General features: G+C 33.8%; 1 protein-coding gene across 2 annotated transcripts in view; it reads left to right on the top strand.

The window, feature by feature from the left end:
• Window positions 1-25,929, top strand: part of LOC144974848 (uncharacterized) — a 36,275-nt gene that overhangs the window by 3,038 nt on the left and 7,308 nt on the right. The window contains exons 2-13 of one of the 2 annotated variants that reach the window (XM_078918207.1): window positions 7,327-7,356; window positions 8,569-8,623; window positions 9,110-9,239; window positions 10,787-10,909; window positions 11,226-11,287; window positions 11,868-12,016; window positions 14,052-14,130; window positions 14,476-14,599; window positions 15,163-15,177; window positions 21,494-22,778; window positions 24,072-24,145; window positions 25,284-25,376. In XM_078918207.1, coding sequence (XP_078774333.1) covers window positions 7,327-7,356; window positions 8,569-8,623; window positions 9,110-9,239; window positions 10,787-10,909; window positions 11,226-11,287; window positions 11,868-12,016; window positions 14,052-14,130; window positions 14,476-14,599; window positions 15,163-15,177; window positions 21,494-22,778; window positions 24,072-24,145; window positions 25,284-25,376 — 2,219 coding nt within the window. The remainder of the gene's footprint in view (window positions 1-7,326; window positions 7,357-8,568; window positions 8,624-9,109; window positions 9,240-10,786; window positions 10,910-11,225; window positions 11,288-11,867; window positions 12,017-14,051; window positions 14,131-14,475; window positions 14,600-15,162; window positions 15,178-21,493; window positions 22,779-24,071; window positions 24,146-25,283; window positions 25,377-25,929) is intronic. The other variant, XM_078918208.1, reaches the window with a different exon arrangement.

The following is a 25,929-nucleotide window of genomic DNA, read 5'->3' as shown; positions in this document are numbered from 1 at the left end:
GAACAAAAAAAAAAACAAACAAAAAAAAAAAAATATTATTTTTTTTAAATGAAAACAATTTTAAGAAATTCATGCTCAGAAACAGAACAAAAGGTCAAACAAAAAAGGAGAAAAGAAAAGACTCGCTCAAAAAAAAAAAAAAAAGGTGGGGGGAGGATGGGTGGGACATTTATCCCTTGCAACGTTCTGTAAAAAGAAGACGGAATTTGGAAAAAAATAAATAAAAAAGTGGCGGAACCAGGATTCGAACAAAAAAACAAACAATAATTATTTTTTAAAGTAAAAACAGTTTTAAGAAATTCTTGCTCAGAAACGGAACAAAAGGCCAAACAAAAAGGAGAAAAGAATAGACTCGCTCAAAAAAAAAAAAAAAAAAGAGGTGGGGGGAGGATGGATGGGAAATTTATCCCTTGCAACGTTCTGTAAAAAGAAGACGGAATTTGAAAGAAAAAAAACAGTGGCGGAACCAGGATTTGAACCCGCAACATCAATTCTGGTAAAACTTCCAGGGCAGACGACTAAACCATTCGGCCATGACACCCACTTCGAAGTCAACGCATATTGTGTATATATAGTAACAACTGATTTAATGTTGGTTAATTTTATGTTTTTATAGATATTTTATTAACTTTCCTTATTTCTATGTGCATTTGGAAACATTCCATGTTCTGGAATGTGGATAATTGTTTAAAAGAGCGGAGTTTCAAATATGTGTCTTCATTAATCACAGCGGTCATTTCATGATCGTGGTTGGGGTCTCTTGATCACTTCTTTGGGGTGTTTGGAATCATAATAGCCCTTGGTATTGCAATTCCTGAGCCTTTTACTATACAAATTAATCAAGTGATGACATGTCTTAGTGTCTCCATAAACCAAGTAATTATGTAATCACTAGAGATTGTGCGAATGAGTGTTTACACATTAAATGACGAAGATCATTTATTTTGCTTTGGATTTGGGTTTGGTGCAGACAAGATTTTTTTTTTTTTTTTTTTTTTTATTTTGCTTAAAAAACACAATTCACTTTTAGGATCATAGAATTAAATACACTTTTGGGAGACCTTCCATAAGCTACTACATCCCAAGTATTCTTGTTCTAGTAGGGGGTTTGGGAGGGGGGAAACTTTTTTTTTAATGTCTCCCTCCTCCCAAACCCCCTACTAGAAGTTCTAGTGTAGGGGGTTTGGGAGGGGGGGGGAGACTTTAAAAAAAAAAAAAGGTTTCCCCCCTCCCAAACCCCCTACTAGAACAAGAATACTTGGGATGTAGTAGCTTATGGAAGGTCTCCCACACTTCTTACTCTGGGAGGGTTGGCACTCAACCGGTGAGTCGCAGATAGCTAAAAATTAAATTAGACTAGATAGCATCTTTTTCAGGCAAATTGGCTTCACCGTTAACTTTAACCCATTACATAGATACAGAGCTCTGAAATTTGGCATTCATGATTCATAATGTTTAGATATTATTCTAAAAACAAGTGTTTTTATTTTTAAAATAAACACATGTGAAAATTGCCAAATTTTAACTTCATGTGACTCTAGAAATTTTTGATGGATTTTTCGTTACTTGGCACCATTTAACAATTGAAAGACGAAAATAATGATACCAAAATATCTGCAATATTCCTCTTTAATTTATAACGAAGTTATACATCTTTAATTGAACCCTAAACGCAAACAGCAATTTCCAATCACAACTTTCTTTTATGGGCGAGTTGGGTTACAGTTTGACTCCCACTGCTGCTGCTCACTAAACTGCCTACAAAATTGACTGCTGACTAAAGTTGATTTTGCTTTGCCAAGCAAAAAAATATTATGTCGCTTAATCCTTGGTGATTATAGAAGTGTCGGTGAATAATCACAGCCTGGCCGCTAATTATACACAGATGCTTGGCATAAATTTTATACTAAATGCCCAAATGATTGTTGTAAAAGTCAAATATAATCTGATAACAATTTTTTAAAGCCGGCTCTATTTCTCAGGACATTCAGGAAAATAAACTGAACTCTATTTCTCCGAATGCTCATAAAATGGTGGGCTAATAACGATCTCTATTTCTGTGAATGGTTGAGGAAATAGACTTGATCCCTAATTCTCAAATGCTCGGCCAACCTAATGCTGAACTCTATTTTCCCGAATACTCTGTAAAATAAGGTTATGGTTATACAGACTGCAATCCGAATAGCCTTTATGTTTAGGGATGAGTTTTTTTTTTCTTCACCTTTATTTATTGTTTGTTCATTTGTAAGGGTTTTTTTTGTTGTTGTTGTTGTTAAGAGAAGACAAGAGAGATTGCAAATTGTCAGCCTTCCAACACAGAATTATTTTTATTTTATGTTTCAGTTTTCATTTTCATTTCTTTTTTGTCAATATTCTCTTTATTTTAATAATTTGTTAACTTTTATTTGGGTGGGGGGGGGGTATTATCTAATTATGGAACATTCTTCCTCCTGGTCCTCGTAGAAGTAGCAGAATGATGAAAGATGGTGCCGAACTCTCGCAGCACAGCCGTTTATTACACTAGAAATCTTTCACTTTAGTTTACTACCGCCTCACCCCCAATGGGAACGACCCACCGTCGATGACGGGGAGACCACCGTGTGGTTGCGTCATAACAGATGTCCAGAACGTGAAAACTGGCCTATATTTATCCCTGCAGGTAAAATGCACCGCTTGGATTTCATTGTCAGTCAGGCTATAGGACAGATTTCGTAAAATCGACATTTTTACACTGCAATTGCTGACCATACACTTCTTCTATATTTTTCTATTTTATATGGATATAACGGCCACTTTTTCATCTTTAAGACGCAATTATTTTCATTGATATCAAGAAATGGTGAGTATACTTTATTCTCTCTTGAAAAATGTATATTTTTCTATTTAAAATTAACCTAAAAAATATTTTTAATTGTTTAAAAAATTCAAATTGATGTTATCTGAGTTTTGTTACCCTAACACGTGGTAGTAAATATAAGAGTAATAATCTACTTTTAATATAGCATTTATTTCAATGATTTGTAATGACCGGTTTCTGCACAATGAATGTGTAAACACACCTTGTCTAATTCTTTGTTGGCTAACAAAATAGTCCCGTATTCAGGCAAACTCCTGAGACATGAGAACACGATTCCAATTGTAATGATAACGTTATTGTTGTTGTTGTTTTATGGTGATGATGATGATGATGATGATGATGATGACGATGACGGTGACGATGACGATGATGATGATGATGATGATGATGATGATGATGATGATGATAGCGCAGTAATAGTAGTAATCATAGTAGTAGTAGTAGTAGTAGTAGTAGTAGTAGTAGTAGTAGTAGTAGTAGTAGTAGTACACACACACACACAGAGAGAGAGAGAGAGAGAGAGGGCGGGGGGGGGGGGGGGGGGAGCGTGTGTGTGTGTGTGTAAAACTCGTGTACGCACATTTTTAGCATGGAACGGTTTTTATTGCTTGTTCAGTAAAGTTCTCATGATTTCTCTGTGAAATTTGAACTTTAAACCTATAACTTTCACACCAATTTGCCATTCCGTCTTCACGATTCGCACCTTCCCTCGATATTCTTCTACATCGCCCGTTGGTACAGTCAACGGGCGTGAGAAAAGAGGGTAGATAGATATATTATTACATCAAAAAGCGATGTGATCAAAGGTGGCGGATGATTGTGTAACATCAAAAGCCCGGTGGACTGCGCTACAAGGCCGAACATTCGAGGGGATATGTGATTTGAGTGGGAGGGGCTTATTTGACTTTGCCGATGACCGACTGGTGGACGATTGAAATTATAAATGTCCTTTTTCAGCAGCCAATTGGAAATGGGTAATTGTAAACATCTGATTGGCGCTCCATGGATAGAACGCAGTTTGGAGGTCATGGGATGAAATTGCTGGAGAGGTGGAGTAAATTTGAAATGAATTGAAAGTAATTTGGGGCGTTGTCTAGGTGTCAAATAAGACTCTCGCAGACCGGTGATAAATCCTTTTTTTTTTGGCCGCAAATGATACAGTAAACTTCTTTCTCTATCTTATTTTTGCTAAAAACATTTCAGAGTGGGTATAAGGCGGATTCCATTTTGAATAACGGGCATTTCGAACTATATTTTAAAGGAAAATTATTACGTTATTATTATTAGCAGGCATCTAGGCGATCACTATTGTATTATTACTAACAATCAATAATATTATTATAACTCTTATAATTACAATTATTATTATTATTATTATTATTATTATTATTATTATTATTATTATTATTATTATTATTATTATTATTATTATTATTATTATTATCATCATCATCATCATCATCATCATAATCAATATAAATAATAACTAATGATTTTTTTCTTTACTCAGATGAATGGTCATACTGAAAACAAGCATTGTCTCAATGCAAATGGACTCCGCCAAATAAGCTGTGAAAGGGCTCAAATGAGATATGTGGTCAAAAAACATTTCATGCAAACTGCTCCAGAATTAGCAAGCGAAGTTCCACCAGTGAAAAAAAGAAAACAGAACGTTAGTTAATTAGAAGCTGTTTCTGTGAAATGTAACAATCAGCTGTTCCTTACAATAATCGTGAGATTTTACGTATGTTAATAAAAAGTATCAATATATAAAATGTGTTAAGATCTAGACGTATATACAAAGTTCAAAGGAATACTTATAACTTATCTTTACCTATGATTGTCAATTTATTTTAAAATAACAGTTCACTTTAATTATCTGATCATTCATCCCCCCCCCCCCCTCCCATCTTTTTCAATGCATTTACCACGATTTTTTATTGTCAAAAAATTGATATTATTTATTTTTTACTATTATTATTATTACAGTGGTGATCAAGAGTAAGATAAATACACTGATATTATATGATTATTACTAGTATTAGTATTACATCGATATCACGTGTTTCAACTGATTCACAATGATCATTTCTGTTATCCACGATGCTTCGGTTGATCAATAAGCAGACCTTTTTCAACAAATTTCCATTTTAAATAGTATTAGCTATCTGGTAGGCGTCCTTTTTTTTGTCGCAGCACGAGAGAGAGAGAGAGAGAGAGAGAGAGAGAGAGAGAGAGAGAGAGAGAGAGAGAGAGAGAGAGAGAGAGAGAGTGTGTGTGTGTGTGTGTGTGTGTGTGTGTATGTGTTTTGGTATGTGTGTGTGTTGGTGTACATAAAACTAATTTATACAACGTTTTACCACGAAACAATTTTCATTTTACCACCTCAGTTTAATCTCTGATCAGTTCTCTCTGACAATTGAACTTTGAACCTATAACTTTAACACAGCTACGTCATTCCATCTTCACGATTCGCACCTTATCGCGATATTCTTTTATGTTGACTCGTGGTACAGTCAACGGGTTTGAGAGAAGATAGATATTGAGTGACATCATCAAAAGCGATGTGATCAAAGCTGGCGGATGGTTGTGTAACATCAAAGACCAGTGACTGGTCTACAAGGCCTATCATATTCGTGGGTATGTGTGATTTGAGTAGGAGGAGCTTTCTTGACTTTGCTGATGACCGAGTGGTGGATAATTGAAATTAGAATTGTCCTTTTTCAGCAGCCAATTGGAAATGGGCAATTGTAAAAAGCTGATTGGACGCTCATGGAAAGAAAGCAGTTTGAGGGACATGGAAGGAAATTGCCGGAGAGCGTGGAGTGGGGAGGAGTAAATTATATTGAATGAATTGATAGTAATTTGAGGCGTTGGGAAGTTAAATAAAACTCTCGGAAACAGGTGATGAGTCAATTCTTCAGTCGCAAATGATTCAGTAAAATTCTTTATTCTTTCTTTCTTTCTTTTTTTTATTTCCTTTCTGTCAGAGTGGACATATAAAGGCGAATTTCAATTTATTTTTTTAAACGGGCATTTAGAACGATATCTTAAAGAGAAATTATTGCGTTTACCAAAATTAGCAGGAGTTTAGGTGATAACCACTATACTATTTTCATGAAAATGATCATTATTATTATTATTATTATTATTATTATTTATTATTATTATTATTATTATTATTATTATTATTATTATTATTATTATTATTATTATTATAGTTTAGATCTATACAAACGTCAAAGGAATGCATATAACATATCTTTTCCTAAGAATTGTCAATTGCCATTACTAAAACCAGTTCGTTTTGACCATTTGATCAACAAACCCCTACAATTCGGTGATTACGCATTTTTAAAATTGCTGTCAAAAAAGGATATGGCTGTACAGGTGAGCGGATATCTCAACAATGCTTCATTACAAAACGACTTTGATTATATATTTTTACTCTGTAAATATTGATGATTATTGCAGTATTTCTCATTTATTTGTATAAACTCAGATAACTATGTAATGTTTGATTATATCGTTTGAAGTAATTAAAATTTCGGACCCATTTTTATGGTTATTTCCTATAAAATCTAATCCCAAATGATCTACTAAAATTATATCAAATAAAAGTATGTAAATCACTTGTTATGACTCTAAAATATCTTATTGCAACATTTAATAGCATCTTTACTACGCCACTTTGAACTTGAGAAAAAAATCGTCAAAATAGGAAAAGTTGCTCAGTCGCCCTTTCGGCACAGGCCGTGACTCGCCATCTGTTATGAACTAGCGTCCGGCAAAATTTACCTGTCGAACTAAAGTGAAAGCAGTAAACGGCTGTGGCAGATAGGTAACCCAAAAAATGTAGAGAACAGAGACTGGAAACTGTTCAGAGAAATAGAGTTCAAGTTAATGTCCCTAGTGTTAGGAGAAATAGTCAATTCAATTTAAAAATTCCAGTGTAGTAATTTGTTGAGTCTCAACTCAATTCATTCAGTATTCAGTAAATATCAAGTGATATTTAACACGAAGGGAGTAAACAGTGCTAATAAGATTCCTGGATTAAAATTTGGGATCCCATTTCAATATTTTTTGACACATCTAGGGATCATTGAATTTGTAACTAGAAATCCCAGACATGTCCAATAATAATCACAGTGTAGCATGAAAATCAAGCAGATTCGAGAGTGAAGAGACATGGATTTAGGTTTACTATAACTATAAGGTAAACAGTCTGGTTGTAGATTAGATTATCTACGGCATCTATAGACCATTACCTTGCCTATCCTACACCCCAGTGCATGTAAAACTTCAAAATACCCAGACTCCAGTAAATTCTGGTGTATGCACTTTCATCGATCAAGAATTTTACACATATAAACTCAATTAAAAGGAAATTAATTCTATCTAATCGAACAGACACTAAAGGCAAAGAGATCTTAATTTAACATTTCTATTTTTCTGTCTCCCACCCACAGGTGTCTTTACCCTTTTATTGGAAGACTTTGGTAAGTGTTGATTTTAACACCAAGATTTATACAAACTGGTGTAGTTATTATAGAATTCTTCAACTTTTAATTCTGATAGAGCATCTTTTAGGTTTTGATATATTTTAAATGTGTCATGATGAATCAGTGAGCTATGATTATATTATCATGACTTGATACATTTATAATATTTATAGTCAAGTATCTTTGTTTTACTTCGGGATTTGGACTAGGGTGTATGTATGACAGGCTACCAGTACCAGTTCTTATTAAGAAAAGGGTACATTAGAGTCCAGGGATCCAGATAGCTCAGTTGGTAGAGTACTTGCTTCACAAACAAGGGACTGAGATCGATCCCAGGTGAAGTAAAGATTTTTTTCTGACCCCTATGTCCACCTAGCAGTGATTGGGTAGCTGGATCTGTTAGATCTGGCTGAAAGTACTTTGCAATAGACTAGCATCCAATCTAAAGGGTAGCAAGCAATTGCTGTTGTCCATTTCATGCTATAGAAACCGGGATTAACCCCAGCTCTAAAAAGACGACTTACATACATTAGAGTCCAAGTCTATCCACCTAGCTCTAATGAAGTTAAATGAAAAGATTTGTAAAATGCTTATTAACCCTTTTTGGACTATTGCAACTCCCTTTTCTACTGGCTTCCAAAGAGCTCAGTTGCAAGGCTGCAGTTGTTACAAAACAGAACAGTATGAATTGTCACTGCACCCAGGCAAGACAGAATGAGCATATATATCATATGTTTTGGAATACCTTCATTGGTTGTCCATGTCTTGCCTTAACATGTTTTTACAATACAGGTTTCGACTGGGAAGTCCCTGAAACAAAATTTCCTGAACGATCTTTTGCCATTTCTGCTCTGGCTGCGTGGGAGGAACTGTCAAACTTTTAGTTATTATCGTTTTTTTAAAATCCCTCAAAACCGAGTTGTTTACATCGAACCAGCACATCAATCAATATAGCTTTTTTCTGTGCCTTAATTATTGTATAGATATTCTTACTTGCTATTGGTTTTTGGATTGCTCCTGTAGAGCATTGTAAATGGATATTGGTGCTTTATAAATTACCCAATTAGCTGTGTTTGGGTAGCTGGGCCTGTTAAATCTAGCAGAAAGATTCAGATCACTGAATTATGTGGTTGCTGTACACATTTTCAACTGATAAAAGTTATCAAGATATTTTTGGATATTCATTATTATTTGAAATGTAATTTACAGGTGTCAAAGGTGTCCAGGTGGAAGAGATTTATGATTTGCAGAATCCAATTCAAGGGTGAGGCACAAATCTGACAGATTAGAAATAGACTTTAGTTTGTTTTGGGGTTTGTTTGTTTGTTTTTTTTGGGTTTTTTTGTTCGTTTGTTTATTTGGGGTTTTTTTTTGTAGTGCTTTATTTGGGGGTAGGGAGGTATATCATTATTTGGAAGAAAATAGATGGGGGAAATTAGGATTTTTTAAAAAACATTGTTTATAGCGTAAATATACAGCAATGCTTGTGGGGAATCAAAATTAAATGCATTCGATTGGCATACATCCCTGTTGCATCGAATGATTTAGTTTTGATTACTGCTCAATGGGTTCTGACTTACATCAGATGTTACCATATTCACCAAGAGAACAGAACCAGTAATGTCATGTCACTGTTACTGCTGGTTTGCATGTATGTTTGTTTAGTAAGCGGGTAAAATTATGATAAAGGACAGTCTCGTCATGAAAGGGTTATATTAAGTAACAATATTTTTAACTATTCCTCTTTTAGACCTGTCTATGGATTCATCTTTTTGTTTCGGTGGATAGAGGAGCGCAGAAGTAGACGAAAGGCAAACACAGAGGTGGAATCTTTTGCCACAGATGAAGAAGTTGTCAATCGTATCTTTTTTGCCCAGCAGGTATATACATGTTTTTGGTATTTAATACTGACAAATTTGTCTCTCATAATTTCATTTAAGGTTACTATCTGGTATAATTCAAACTACACCTTTTCTGTAGATGCCATTTTAAAATTTATTTTGGGCTGATTTCCAGCGTTTCATGTCTTGTTAATGTGGAAGATGGAGTGAGCATTTTTGTAGGACATTAAAATGTAGTGCTAAGTCTATGGGACATATGGTCAGTTCTTGTAATATCGAGGTTTTGGTGAAAAGATTACGTTGGTTATCATATCGTAAAATATTCTACACAAATAGTTATATGGCCTTAGTGGTTAGTAGGTCAATGTAAAACTAAAAGAATAAACTAAGAAAGAAGCTTTTGGTATTTCACCACCTAAAATTAAGACTTATCATACCTTTGGGCCAACTACCTACTGGAATCATGAGATAAAGCAATGTTGAGACCTTTAGCAACACACTACAGACCTTAGCTGCTGTCACTGTTAGGAAAGAATGCCATCATTTATTTTTTTTTTTTTATTTAATATATGCATATCGTTAATTGTGTTCAGTCTAACAGGGTTAGTCATTTTATATGAAGAAGAAGACAAGCAATGATGCAAATTGCAACTTGTGATGATTTAAAAAATTGGATGTTTATTTTCCTCATTGAATGTCATGTTAAATGAGTTTCATCCTTTAGATTTCATTTAAGTTCACTTTGCAGAATGCATAAACTGAGAATGTAACAAAACAAGATTTATTTTATAAAGCGAGGCACTCCGCTATCCACTTGCTTTTTTTCCATAATTCCCCCTTGGCCTCAATTTTATTTGAAAATTGATGACCTTCTTTTCAAAAATTCCTCTTATTTCATGTTGTTTTTGTTGGCATTCATACTTACATCCTTCTCCAAATAGAGTTAAGTCAGGTCCTCAACTTGTTGATCTCTGACAATGTTTTGACTTGTTTTTTGTTTGTTTTATTTACTTTTTGTTTGTTTTTTGTTTATTTCTTTTTGTTACTGTAGAGACCTGGGGAGAGGGGGGGGGGGGGGGGGGGGGGGGGGCAGCCAAATGGCATTTGCAGCTTATATGATGGTCTGAATGATGTTGAAGACAGGCAATAGTTTCATATGTCTTTGTTTCAATTATTCCCCTCTGGACCTCTTTTTTCTCTCAGTCTGTAGCATGTCAACCTTAGCAATGGATCTCCAGCTTCTGTTAGCTGTTATATTTAGGGCAATTTCGCATTCCTTAAGGTCCTGTTTGCAGACATCTTTGTAATTGAAGATTGTCCCTGCAGTGAATTAGCTATACATCATGTCCTGTGCAATGCATTCATTATCAATGTGGAAGTCGTGGCTCAACCAATGTAGTCATCTCTAGGTCAGTTTGGCAAACATGTTTGGCATACTGACCTGTGACAGGAAGATCTTATTTGTTATTAGATCCTGTCAGTTGATGGCAATGAGGAGTCCAGAACAGCACATATGAAAGGTCTAGAATCCATGTTTCTTATATTGATTAATTGAATGAAATTATCAATTTTGGTATCCTTTTCAGATAATTCCAAACTCCTGTGCCACCCATGCTCTGCTCAGTGTCCTCCTGAACTGTGACAACAAAGTCAAGCTGGGGAAAACTTTAGAGCTTATCAAGGAGTTCACATACCTGATGTCTCCAGAGGTATGACAGTTTCATTTCATTTGCCTATATTTTTTTAATAAATGTAGGTTCTTATAAAAGAAAAGTCATATTCTATGCTTTTATCGCAACAGACCAATTTTTACACCAATGGGCTTCAGACAGTGTATTCTCAAGTTCATGTTGAAATGATTTGTTTGTCTGTATAATATGTAGTCTTTTTTATGTGGAAATTACTTTAATCCTGTTGTTGTTGTTGTTGTTTTATTTACATTTTACCGTTTATCTATTGTTTTCATTTTAGTATTTCTTTTGTTATGATTGTTGTCAAATTCTCTTCTACTCCTCAACAATACAGGACAAGGGCTATGCTATTGCCAATATGCCAGAATTGGCCAGAGTCCATAACAGTTTTGCCAGGTTAGACTCAAAATAAAATGATCTGTTGCCTTTTCTTGTATGACTATAAAACGCTTAATCATTCTCTGTCTTGGTGTAAAAAATGTTTCATCAGATGCCATTCATTCCCAAACAGAATAAAAACCCATTTGCTGCATCCCCATCTGAGAGGAAGAGAGATAGGAAAGAACAGGAAGAAGTGAAATATCTGTTAAATGTTATAATTATCATATAACGTTATAACAAGTATAACTAAATAACAAATTGCCATATTTATGGAAATAAAGAGCAGTTATTATTATTATTATTATTATTATTATTATTATTATTATTATTATTATTATTATTATTATTATTATTATTATTATTATTATTATATGTTTCCTCTTCTTCATCGTTTAAATTGACTAAACTTGTTAAAAAGGATTCATGGTGACATAAAAAAAAAACAAAGATAATTAAGTGAAGGTTGTCTAAAAACGAAAGCTTTATGCATCTTTTGATTTCTTGAACTTGTTCAATAACTTGATATATGCAAAAAAGTCTCTATAGATGGAATTTTTCATTTGATCACTCCATTTTAATTCCTCTATTTTACTAGGCCAGAACCAAAACAATTGCCAGAGAAGTTGTCTGGTGTTTCTAGCGTCAGGGCCATGGATTTGGAGACATTTCACTTTGTCAGCTATGTCCCCATCAAGGGTCACTTGTTTGAGCTAGATGGACTCAAGCCACACCCCATAGACCATGGTAAGTCTTTCATACAGTTAAAACCAGTAGATCAGACTGTGAAAATGAATAGTTTTGTTTTTAAACATACACAATATGGGACGATGGGGGAAAAAGCTTGTGATTGTTATTTGTTTGACTTTTGATTAGATGTACCTTTTTATCTTATCTTCTATTTCTGTGAACTGGTTCCTCTTCTGTTCTCAGCCATTAAGTTGAAGATAAAGTCTGATGGTTTTAATTGGTTGTTTAGCATCTGAAGCTGTTCATTTAGAGTGCAGGTATTTAGCACAAAATAAACTTGTCATCAGACGCATGTGTGAAATCAAGAAAGTCACAGACAAAGAGTACAGGGGCAAAACTTGTCTTCATACCTCACATTGTAAGCACACTTAAATCCTTTGTAAACACACAATGGTCATCAATAAGTGTCTCGTATGACCGCATCCGGTGAGTCTGAGCCCTCTTCTCCCTTACTTTGCTTCCAGTCCAGCACTGTCAATGCATGGCCTTCGTCAATGTCACCACAAGTGGACAATGTGTTGTCCCTAAATCTGCCTTGCTATCGTTTCAATGCGCTGCTGAACCTGCCTATTGTTATCACTCAAGGTTTTATGACAGATGTACATTGTCCATTTCATTACTGAGGTGACAGTTGTTTTGTACAAGGGAAGTAATGATGGAATAGTCAGGTGTGAACCATACTTTACTCACAGAGCATTTTAATATCTTTAATGGTTTATTTTAACCATGTTTGTCAGTCTTCTGTGTTAAGAAAAATTGTTATTTTTATTTTTATTTATTTCTTTTATTTTATTTTTGCAATTTTTGAGTAATGGTCAGAAAATTGAGTGTGCTTATAAGCTGAGTCCTTTTCAGTGAGCATGCTTATAAAGGGGTTAGTTCAGATAGGAAAAATTCTGTTTCGTAACCCGAGTGTAAGCTCATTTTATCATGGACATTTCTAATTAAGGTAAAGTAATGTATATGACAGGATTTCAACCTAATGAAAAAGATTTGTTAGAAGCAAAATTCTTGATGATTCCTCTGCATCTAAGCCATTTTAGATAATAAATAGAACTCTGGGAAAAGGTGGGAGGGGGGGGGGGGGGGGGGGGAAGGCAATAACAATTATAATTCTAATTGTAACCTAATTTTGAATTGCTATTTTTATGTGACAAACAACTACTTTTTTACTAACTTAAAACAACAAAAGTTCCTTGAATCAATGAATTGAAAGCCAATAATTATGTGAGGAAGTGAAAATGAAGCCCCACGTTACTACATAATGCTGTTACAATCGAATAATTGATGGCCCTAATTATGATTTGACAGAAATTAAGTTTCACTAATACAAGCATAAATAGACTGTTTAAATGTATAGGAAACACCCTTGCATATCCCACGATTATACTTTTTTGACCATCAAATTAAATAAAAGGTACAGTAAAATCTCTAAATTTATATAATATTATATAACAGGCCAAATATCCCACTGTTTTGGGTCATGACAGTATTGTGTCCTGTTTTAGCCCTTCAAAAAGTTGACCGCTGAGGGAACGGAGGCTTCAATTTAATTTACAATGACAGATGATTTAGACTCAGGTTTCCTAAAGATGAATGAGAAATGAGAGAACGGTGTTGTTAACAGTGCTTCTAATTATTCTTATTTTTACGGAAATCCATACTTTCTGTATTTAAGTAGGCTGTTTGTTTGGTGTAAATGAAGTTTGATTTAAAAAGACAGGTCGTAGTTATTGTCTGCAAGTTCTTGAAACATACTCTCAGGGCATATTGTTTTTGACCCCCTCAAAGCGTTATTTTCAAAATTCTATGATGGCTCCACCCTCTGAATCACAAAAAATTTTCTTACTTTTTTAACTTTGGCAGTGGAAGCACTGTGTTAAGGCAAATAAAGAAAACAATGATTGAAGATTGTTGAATCAGGAACAATGGCATCAGATAATAATAAAATTGAATGGTATTTATAGAACAGTAACTTATCTCCCAGATTGAAGTGGAGTTCTTTCACATACTCATTTTGCTTGATCCTCAGGTCCTTGGGAGAAAGGTGATGACTGGGTAGAGAAATTCCGTAAAGTCATATCAGATCGTCTTGGAATGGCTACAGGAGGGTAATTATGAGTAGAGTATTAATTTTAGTATTTAAGAATACTAGAAACCATGGAATGTTGTTAAAATTAATAATTTAAAAGCTTTGTATATGCACACAAAATCTTGTATTACTTAATGAAATGTAGCACAATAATTCACCAGTTTAGTGTATTCTTTTCTGATGCCATTGCAATTCATTAAGCTCTAATACACCAGTCCTGTTAATTGATTGTTTCCTGTGTATGTTTCCTCACTTGGCAGGTTCCCAAAATATAACCCACCTCCTCAATCTGCTATTTTGATAGACTGAGGTTGAGTAGGTGTATAAACCATCATCATTATTATTACTTACACATTTTTTCCAGTGAGCCCTACCATGACATCCGATTCAATTTAATGGCAGTTGTGCCAGATAAGCGACAGTTGTTGGAGCATAAATTGGTAACACTCAAGACAAATCGTAATATTGTATGTGAAGCACTCCAACAGGTAAGTTTTGACATTTAACTTTTATCAATATTAGTAACAATTTGAGTTATCCCAAAATATGGTCTAATACATTTTCAATATTATATTACAGCTGGCAGATTGAGTAAATAAAGCTTTTAATCAGGGACGCAAGTAGTGGGTAATTGGTCCTCAAAACATCAATATCCAAATAAAGTGGCTGGTGCTTCAGATTATCATAAAAACAATTATCTGTACAGCAACTACATTTCTTTCTCTTTTTTTTTTAACGGATGGAAATTTGTGCAATGCAGCTCAGACTTGTATTGACAGCATCACATCTGTAGTGAAATCCAAAGTTCCTGTTTTATTTTCCAAATACTATTTTCCCCATAATTTTTAATCTAAACTTTATAGGTAGAAAACAGAAACGTTCCTGTTAAAATTCGTCCCAGAATTGACATTTATTGATAATATACTGAAAATGCAGAATTGCAGGGATTCTGAGAGGAAACAATGTTCACTGTTCTATTTCTGTCCACTATAATGGTATGTCATGACAACCATTTCTTTATTCTTTTATCCTTGGACACTAAATCGTTCAGCTGTTGGAGAACAAGGTAATCCTACAAAACCACTCCAAAACTGTATCTTGCTTTTTGTCTTTGACTTAAGTAAGCTTAGTGACTGCTATTTTGTGTCTTTGTGAGTGTATATGTGTGTGTGTGTGTCTGTGTCTGTGTATGTTTGTGAAACATGTGGTGGTGTTATTTTTATTCTTAGCTATCTATATGATTATTTGCTCTTTTTGTTTTCTCGTTTTTGTTTTGTTTTGTTTTGTTTTTCTCAACTATTTTTATTTGGCCACTTCTGTACTAGCAAATCCCATTTTATGGTTTGTTTTATTTCTTGCTAGAAATTATATACCACAGCCATTGTATTTGACTTTCATCATTAGTTAATCTGACTTGGCTTTCTTTCCAGTACAAGCTACTGCCTTGCAAATGCCAGTTTTATTTTGGGGATTTTATTATTATGATTATTTTGTTTGTTTGGATTCTTTAGTTATGACAGAGCGTTTTATATATCTCGGCTTATTTGCATATTTGCTTCCCTGCTTTTATTTCAATTCTTAAATATATTTAATAGTCACCTTTGCAATTTTATATTACCCTTTTCGAACGGCCAAAATCAAAAGAGGTGAAAAGTTTAATATACAATCACTCCACTTAATCGCACACCTCTTAAGTTGAGTAATTATCTATGGAATAGATAAATAATTTGTTTCAGGTAATGTGATTAAAAGCAACATTGCAGTGTGGGATTTAGCCACATGCACTATATATACTTGGAAAGTGTCAATGTGCAACATTGTACAGCTTCCTGTACTATTTTTGCATTGTTTTTGAATAAAATTATTTGTTAGTTTCAAAAGGGCGGAGGTATTTGTTTTTGGTGTTGGTTTGTTGTTTTTGTTTTTGGTTGTTTTTCTTTTTTCTTTTTTGTCAAGCAGTAAAAAAGTAGTCCTTCAGAACAACAATGTGCAAAGAGAAAGAATTGTTTTCAGTAGATTTAGTCGGACAGGAGAATTTGCTTACTACCTTATGGATAGAACACTTTTCAATTCCAAAGTACATACTTTCTGCTGATCTGTTAGATAGGTGATTAAGAAAAAATATGGATTGCCCTTGGTATTTATATCTGTCTTCTTGCATGTGAGCTAGTGCTCTACTGTGGAGCTATTGAGACCCCCAATTAAACAGGGATGGATTTGGAAACAAAGAGGATCATGCAGACAATCAGGGTTTCATAAAAATCCCACTTCAATTGCACTAAATGATAAAGCTTATGTCACAAACATACATTGTTTGATCATGCACAACAGACAGGCTGATGACCTTTTTTCCCCCCAAGATCACTAGAGATTGAATTGCATTGTCAGTTGATATAAAAAAGTCAAACTATAATGTATTTATACCATTGGTGAGTGTGCACAAAAGAATTCAGCATTTGTCTTCAGTCATAGATGCCAAAAGGAAGACAATCTTATCAAATTCTCATTCGTCAAGCAGAAACTTTGTGAACTCTACTATTTATTTGCAGATAACAAAAACAGATTTTTGATTATACAGAATATTTACAATGACACTCACCTTTGGATTGAAAAGTTTAGGGTGTAAGTCCCGCTCTGAGCGGCACATAGTTAAGTCTTTGGAAAAGGCTCTTTACTCACATTCTCTCACTGTAATCAAGTGTAAAATGAGTTGCCTACCTGGTCATTAACAGTAACAGCGTTGTCTTGTTTGTTTGTTTTTTTAATGAAATATCGTGTAACAGGATTATTTCTTGTCCTATGTTGCTGTTTACTAGGAACCCCTTGTAAAATGCTTTGAGCACTTTAGTGGATATTGTGCTGTATAAATGCTCAAGTTTGGTTTTTTTTTTCATGAGCTATTTTAGGTGTTAAGAGAAATGTGAGAACATTTGGAACTTCAAAAATGTCAGGTTTCCAATTTGGAACATTGTAAAAATTTTCTCTTTGAGTTTGAGACCACAATGAAATCAAATATCACTTGCCACTGACATTGCTCAAATTGGTGAATGTAAAGTTTTTCTTATGGTGCCAAAATTGACCAAATTCAGAATTTTTCGTCTAGATTTGGATTTATGTCAAAGTGGCTTTAAATCATGCAACTTATGTAAATACAGATTATTTTTTTCTGAACTTTATTTTAAAACGTCCCCTTTTTAACTTCTCTCATATTCATTTCAAAATCAGGAATATTGAATTCTTTTCTTTATTTACAGGTGTCGCGTCTCGTTTTAATGTTCAGTATTGCTGTTTGCTTGGGATCCCTTGTAAAAGTGGATATTGCACAATATAAAGAAAGATCAGCTCAGATTTGATTTATTTAATAAAGCCTGCTCCTGAAATGTTAAAATTATTTTAAAAATGAATTGATTTCAATGCTTTCTTTTCTTTTATCCTTTTATCCTTATTTAATTTTAAATACTTTTAACGATAGCAATATGAGAGATATTGCTAAGAATTGATCTGAAATATTAAGAGGAAAAAAATGTTGCCACTATATTTACATATCATTCACCTACAGCTAAAGCTTGCAAAACAGTAGTTAGATAACTAAAAATACTTCAAAGTTGTCAAGTGTCAATGAGAAGTCAATTTACATGATGTCAACTATTACTTGAAATCAACACCTCATGATGGTCCCATTGTACACGTTTTTGGGGTTTTTTTGTTTGCAAATTTCATGATTTCTAAAGCACAGCCTTGAATTTTGCTTCAAGTCAAACTGTAATATCAATTAAGATCAGAATGATGGAATTTCATTTCCAACACTTTGCTTGGCTTATCAAGCTCTCTGTTATTGATTTCTGTTGTGATAGCTTTGGGATATTCCATGGAAGTGACATTATCTCCATATTATATTAATATGATTGGTTTTCATCAACTAGATACATAGTCCATCTCTTGTCCGAAAATTGTTTCCTTGAAAGAGATAGGGTCAACTTTGCTTCATGTTTAGTTAAAGTCAACAATCTTTAGAAAGTATCGCACTGTATGTTAACCACTCTTTTTTTTTTTAGATTTGATATTCACTCACTGTTTTTTGTTTTGACAATTCATGTGATTTTTTTTTCTTTGTATTTTGACTTCAGTTTGGGTTTGGCCACACATGTAAATGTTTCATTTAATATTTTTTTAAAACTGCGTAGCATTTCTCCCTCTGAGCGGTATTTCAGAGCTAGGTCAACTCGGCCCCATTAGTGAGGTCATTCCATGGGTGGAACAGGTCTGGGGGAATCTGTGATGCCGATGATGGTAATTAATTGCTACAATATTTCATGGTTTTGCTCAGTTGCTGGCATGAATATGAAAATTGTTCCCTCACTACAAGCAAAGCAAGGGTTTCTTTCTTCATATGCCATGGTCGATGATAATGTATCCTCTTAAGGCTGTTCAAAAGACAGTTGTCGATTTAGTGATTTTTTTCATTGACATTCATTTGTAGTAATTTGCATATTGATAATTTAATTCGCAGCAGCAAAAATTGATTGAAACAAGCATCTTTGTAAATAAAAATGATGGTCTTGACACGTGCCAAGTTTTGTTGTCTGGGCAGTAAAATATTAAAAGATATGAATTTTTTATTGTAAAATTCTTATTTGGCATGACTTGGTGAGATTCTCATTTTCTCTCCCACAATATTTAATGTTAAGAATTTTGTCCAAATATCAGTTTGGTATGTAGATATGTACCATTAAACGAAAATTTATTAATCTTGTTTTTTTCAAAGCATTTAACTAACTTAAACTTAAATATGTGGTTTTGGGCACACTTAAAAGCCAACTTTTCAATGGCTTGATGACTGTTTTCTCTACTTTAATCCCTTACAATTCAAGTAAAAATTTGAATTTTTTATGAATGTTAGGCATTATTGTAAGAAGATATATGCTGGTTTTGTGTGGTTGTCTCTGGAAATTGCCGTCATTATAGTGTCATATAGGTGTCAATGTTTGATTGTGTTTCATTTATTGTCTTTGTATTGATTGGCCTGGTGTTATAAATTGCTTTATGTACTTCACTGAAGACTCCATTGGGGTCATTGAAATCCATCTCAATTACTCGTATTTTTGCATGTTGAATAAGTAATATGATGTAAGTTTAAGTTCTCCTTTTGTGCTCAAGTGAATTTGTTAACTTTTTCTAGACTGATACGTCCAGATATATATGACAGTGATTTCCCATATATTAAATGACCTTTTTTTTTTGGTATGCCTGTGGTGTTGTACTGATTTGATTCTGATTGTTATTCAATTGTTTTATCTCTAAATTTGACTGACTGGAGCTCAATGGTATATCAGATGATTTTTTAAGACAATGACTAAATAAGTCTTTAGAGGAAAGGAGATAAATTTTGGTACCTGTATGGACAGTGTGATTCGTTTTGATGGAGTTGGTCGATAAAGAGAAAGAGGTCATTACGTGGAATAAAATATATTATGCGCTCATAATTTTGAATCCTCTTTTGACCACATACTGTGTCCATTTGTTTGAGCGAATCATATAATTTAACTGTAAAGTGCCTAGTGTTAGTTGTAATTGATGAGTGATACTGCAATATTTGTAGCATGTCCAGTAACCTTGTTGGCTGATTGATTTTGTTATTGTAAAGAGGTCATACTTTTTAGGCTGATTGGTAGTAAATTGAGATATTTAAAGCATACACAAAATCAGTTTTTAGTTTTATATGGTCAATAAAATCTTATCCAAATGTTTAATCTCATGAGTTATTTTACCACATAATGATATAAATCATATCAGTTTGCTGTTATGACCAACAAAAATGTTTGAGAGGAACGGCAATGATAAAAAAATATACACAACTAACAAAACCAAGAATAAATCAAGAAAATCAACTGCCAATATGATAATGCACAGGATCATAGATGCATATATGTACTGCTGATGAGTTTTTAATAAAGTGAAAGAGGCTATTATTGTTTTCCCACTATTCCAACATATTATAAGATCATTAATATCCATAATTGCCCCCATTGGACACAGCACTGCCTGATACCAGTTAATCTCCAATGACCTCACGCAGGTAGCTAGTAGGGAGGGTGAATGGCCTCTAGGAGTTCCATCTGAAATAGCGCTGATTCCACGCAGTGTTTAACAATTAGAGAAAAAAAGTTTAATTTCCCTGCATTTATCTTAAGGGGAAATTTTTCTTTCTGGTTTACCTAAGCAGCAATGTGAGGAATAGGAGCTAAGCATCATGCTCAAGGGAAAAATTGAGATTTGACACTTAGGCCTGAACCTGAGTCTCCGAGATGGAAATACACACTACTTAAGTCACTCAATCATCTCCCCTCATAATGTTATTCTAACTTATGTCATCCCCCTTTTTTAATGGTTTGAAATCACTTTCAGATATGCTTTATGTAAATGATTTATGTTGCCTCAAATTTATTGCAAATGAGTCATAAAATTTTTAGGGTATTGGTGAAAAGACAAAGAAACTTGAAGGCTCAAGCTCATCTTCAGAAAATATTGATGGTGATGAAGATGACGATTATAATGATGATAATAATAATAGTAGTAGAAATTAAAGTAATGCTAATAGTTATAATAGTTTTGTCCTTGCTTTTGACTTTTACTGAATTAAATTTCTCTCTTTCAAGTTTGTGAATTGAAATAGCCACCATTTCAATTACGTTTAGAATATAGTATCTCATTTTTAGATAAATATTGAGTAATTTGGAAATGGACAAAGGATTGCTATAACCTTAAAAAAATTTTTTTTTCTTTTAAACACAACTTCAAAATTTATGTATTAGTTAAAATTACTAATTTAATGGGTCATTGACAGTTTCAGGCCTGCAACTTATAGTTATGAAAAATCAGAGGGAGAAGATATTGATACAGAAACTGGAGCATAATAGGAGCATAGATTAAGCACAAATAAATCAAAATTGATGTATGTCGTGTTATATCACACTCTGCCTGATTCATGAGGACTGTGCTCACTGTATTTTAAAACAAAGCAAAAAGTTGTTGACTGTACATAGGATGCAATTTTGTAGTCTCTTGCGCCCCCCCCCCCCCCCCTCTGATATATATTAACTGTATTTTGTTTAGTTTCAAGTCATTGTTCATCGTGATTTTCTCCAAAAAAATATGAAAATGTAAAGGCTAAATCTTTCATCAGTAATGCTAACAATAAGCAAAAATAAATATTTGTATTGCTGACAAAAGATTTCTGATCGAAAAGCTTAATTTTTTATATTGTTACATTGTGAAATCTTTCTATTTTTACCTTTTCACTAATCCTCTTCACTTTCTACTTTGATTATCTTCTGCTACAAATTTCATAGCTATGTAATTTAAATTCTTCTGACTTTCTGTAGGTGATGACCAACGAAAGCAGTAGTGAGAAGTCTGATTGTGACACAGCCACAACTCCTAAGAGTAAAGAAAAAGAGTTGAAAAAGAATGTGACATTTTCATCTGCGACTACCGTGGTAGACTCAGCCGATTGGCTCTCAGTTTCCTCCCCTTCCTCTAGTCAAATGCGTTTGTCAGCGCTTTCACCTTCAGCTTCATCCACATCTTCATCTTGTTCATTGTCACCTTTATCATCATCAGCTGCATCAGTGTTCCCAATCAATGCCGTCACATCAATGTCTGGTCCGTTGAAATTAAAAATCATCACTTCTCAGCCAACATCCATTTTGAAATCAGCCACATCCACAAATTCTTCAACAACAACGACAACATCATCATCAAACTCAACAATTTCATCATCTGCAGATGCTGTTGCATCATCCATCAGTGCCTCACAATCACCATCCTTGTCATCATCATCATCATCATTGTTATCATCAACAGCTGCAACATCAGTCTCATCAACATCTTCATTATGCACTGTGAACACAACAAAATCAAATTTAGAAGAAATTTCAAAATCAGATTCAAACAAGGAAACAGAAGTATGTAATAATTTAGAGAAAAGCTCATCAATTTTGTCATCAACTCAAAATCTTTCTCCGCCTCTTAGTGATCGAGTATCTGATTCTTCTAATCAAAACTTGGAGAGTGAGAATAATATTCATGAGTCAGTAGAAAATCCTTTACCAAATTCATCATCATCACCATCATCGTCATCATCCTTGCCAAAATCGGATGGAAACAAAAATTGTGAGACAAATATTAGTGATGGGTCTGAAAACATAAACTCTCAAACATCAGAAAAAGCGACAGAGAAGTGTATGGATTCTAAAGTAAATGTGAAAGAAGAACAATTGGAATCGACTAATTCAACTACAGAAACTGTCTCAGAGGGCAATCTGAATAGCAATGTTGAAACAGAGACTAAAAAAGAAGAAGTAAAAGATACAAAAATAGAAGATGTAGAAATGACCTGTGAAATAAAGACAGAAACAGAACAAGAGAGCAGCACCAATAAACGTTCCACCAAATCTGATGGGGAAAATGTGACAACAGAGTCTTCATCAAGGGATGTCACAACACCGCTGAGTATTGAGACAAAGTTTGTCAATCCTCCCAGCATTCCTAGCAGTGAGAGTACTGACACAGCCTCTGAGATAGGAAGTGGTTTCAGTTCTCCTGGAAGTTTTCAGAACAGTTCCTGCCAAAGTAGCCCCCAGTTTTCCGATGGAAGTTTTAACCCAGGTAATGAATCTAACCCCCAGCAATTTTCATTAATGAAACTTGTGTTGTTAGGTCTTTGCATGTCTGGTGTGAATAGTGGACAAAGTTGTGGCGTCAGTGGTATCTCATCTTGTGACAAAGTGAAGCAATGATGAAATTGATTGTTGACCCTATGTGTGACAATGATTTTTAAACTCTGGCCTTGGCATCAAGTCCCTTGGTTAAGGCATTTTATACATATTATCCCACTCTACACAAGTGTGAATGAGTACTTGTCTATAAGCAGTGACTGGTATTATAAGGTTGCTACTACAAAAAAGGATGCCTATCAGGTGTTGGATTTAATCAAATTGTAAATTTGGTTCTGTATACGATGTCTGGCAAAAGCGTGAAATGCGTGTTGGTATTCAGTAAGATGATGGTTTTGGGAAAGTGATGTAGTCTAGTTTTCATGTCATTTATTTTTTCATAATTCTGTCTTTTCGTGGCATTTGATGATAAATTGATCCTTTATTTGTCGGCCTGGAATGCAATCCAGTATTTATTCAACCTGCTTGTAAGGAAAAGGAAAATATTTTCTTGAGTAAATTTTTAACTTGACTCAGTGGACAGGTTAGAAAACAGTTGAACATGACTGAAGATTGAACATATTTAATTTCTTATTCACGTGAACACGAAAGAGTTAATGAAATGGAACCAAAAATTAGAAAAATAATAGTTGTAATTTTTTTTTATTACAACTTGTAATACAAGTTCTTTCAATAGATTGGGATTAAATTGTATTGATTTGATATAGTTTTGTCTTTTTCTTGCCCTTAAATTATTATTAGTTTTCCTTCAGTGTGAGAAATTTAGTTCAAATGTCTTGCTCGGCAAATCTAATGATTTATCCCAGATATACAAAAAAAATTACACCCTTCTTTCTGCATACCATCTATAGATGCCAATAAAAGCCGTCTCCTAGACATTACATGAAGAAATATAGATAACCCATTTTAAAAAATGGTCTCACGTTAACCGGAATTACCTATATTATCTGAATTGGGGATTAATCTTGCTCAAGGAAAAAATGAACAGGAATTTTCTGGGTCACAATGCACTGCCTTAACCACTCGGTCACCTTGTTTCAGTATCCTTTTTTTAAACTGGATATTACCCTTTCCCTTCATTTCACCCAATTGGAGTTTGTTTTTGAATTTTTATTTGGTTTTCTGGGTTGTTTTTTTATTTGTTGTTGTCTATTTTGTTTTTTTCTCTTTAGATGGGGATAGCTTTAAAACTCATACCCTTTTCATTTTTTTTAACCAATAACAGATGGTGCAGATGATAAACATAACCATACAAATGTTCGCCGTAAAAGAAGAGCCAGCCACACATTTACACCTAAGGTAAGTGTCACATTAACGATGATTCACATTTATTTTATTTAAGTTTTATTTTAGTATATTTATCTATATTTCCATCGTCTTAAACTTAAAACAATTCGTCATGTGTTCTTTATTTTTAAAAGTAACTAGTAAATTCTGGGGGCCTTATTTTTCACATCTTTATTTTATGAATGTAATCGAGTTAGCTCTTAAGCACTCAATTAGACCATTACAGTAAGTGCACTTGACCTTCAATTCTTGACAGTCACGGATAGAGCCAAAGAACAACAAAAGTCCTCCCTCCTCCTTTCATAATTTCCACTTTTAACACCACAACTACTACTACTACTACTACTACTACTATTATTACTTCCAGGGATGTAAATCTTTCAGAATTTTTCTGAATTCAGATTATTTCAATTTAGAGGGGAAAAAAGAATAAACATAGATAAAAGTAATAAAATAATAGATTAGAAAAAATACTTCTTATTAAATACTACAATACAGTATGGTGCATATAGGCCCACCATACATGACAAGCACTTTCTGTATATACTGAAACACTCCAGTAGAAGTTTTGAATGGAAGTGATTATTTTCACTACTAACGCGAGTGCGTTATTCTCAGGCAATGAATGCAGACAGAAAATTTCTGAACTACATAACAGTTATAGAGGTTCGGCATTGTTTTTCACAGAGGAATGAGAAAAGATCAAGCTGGGAAGGGGGAGGGGGGGATTTAAGTGAATAAGAAGCTGCTCCACATAATTTCCAGTGTGGAGCTAAATATTCTGTGTTGGAGGCAATATCTGTTAAATTCCTGTGAGGTCTAATGGTTTCAAGGAAAGCTTCTATCACTTCCACAGTGCCATCACTGTCACAACTGCACCATCTTCACTGCCAGCTTTACCACAATCTTCATGATATCATTATCGTCATCATCATCATCGTCGTCATGCAATTGCATAGAAAGCGCTACACTAAATGTACATTATTATTATTATTATTATTATTATTATTGTCCATTATTATTTCTTATTTTTTAAAAATTATTATTATTATAATTGATCTGCATCATCATTATCATGACTTTGTCAGTATGTTGAAGTAATGCCAATATTATGCCCAATGTATATTTCTGGGCATTTTCCCCATTTTAGGATCTCCTTGATTTGCTGAAGAATGTTGAAAATGAAATTGACTCTTGTGAGCACAACTTGAAAGAGGAAAATGACAAGCGTAAGAAATTTAAGGTGATTATAATGAAATCCAAATTGATTTTCTAAAAATTATGTAATCTTATCATAACATTTGTGACCCTCCGCCTCGAAACGGTATTAAGTCGGATTTTTCAATTTTGGGTTTTTGGTACCCAATCATAGCTTATTTTATGCTTTAAAATTTGATACCAAATTTATACAATTCTGATCATTCATTGCCGAGATATGACCGTTTGAAGTAGGGGGAGTGTGAAAACCAAATTTTGAGAAAATCGACTTTGAAGTGAGGCACCGTTTTCACGCACAGTCAAATCAATGGGCAAAGATAACTCCTTAGATACGGGCATCGAAAATTTGACGAGAATAGTGAAATTTGGCATGAGCTTAGATTATATATCTAATAATGTACATACAAATTTTTGAAACAATCTAATAATTACTTTTGTAGTTATTCATTATTATGTAAGATGTTCTTAAACAAATAAAACACTGGGGAAAAAAATGCCGACAATTGCTCACTTTTTCAAGAATGTTTGATATTTGAATAAAGAATCAATGAAATAATGTATTATTAATGTGATATTAA

This window comes from Berghia stephanieae, chromosome 6 (genome assembly GCF_034508935.2).
Source record: "Berghia stephanieae isolate SIO BIC M18660-M18661 chromosome 6, UCSD_Bste_1.3, whole genome shotgun sequence".
Taxonomy (NCBI): Eukaryota; Metazoa; Mollusca; class Gastropoda; order Nudibranchia; family Aeolidiidae; genus Berghia; species Berghia stephanieae.
Note: the sequence above shows the minus strand (reverse complement) of the source record. Positions and strands in the feature narration are given on the sequence as shown.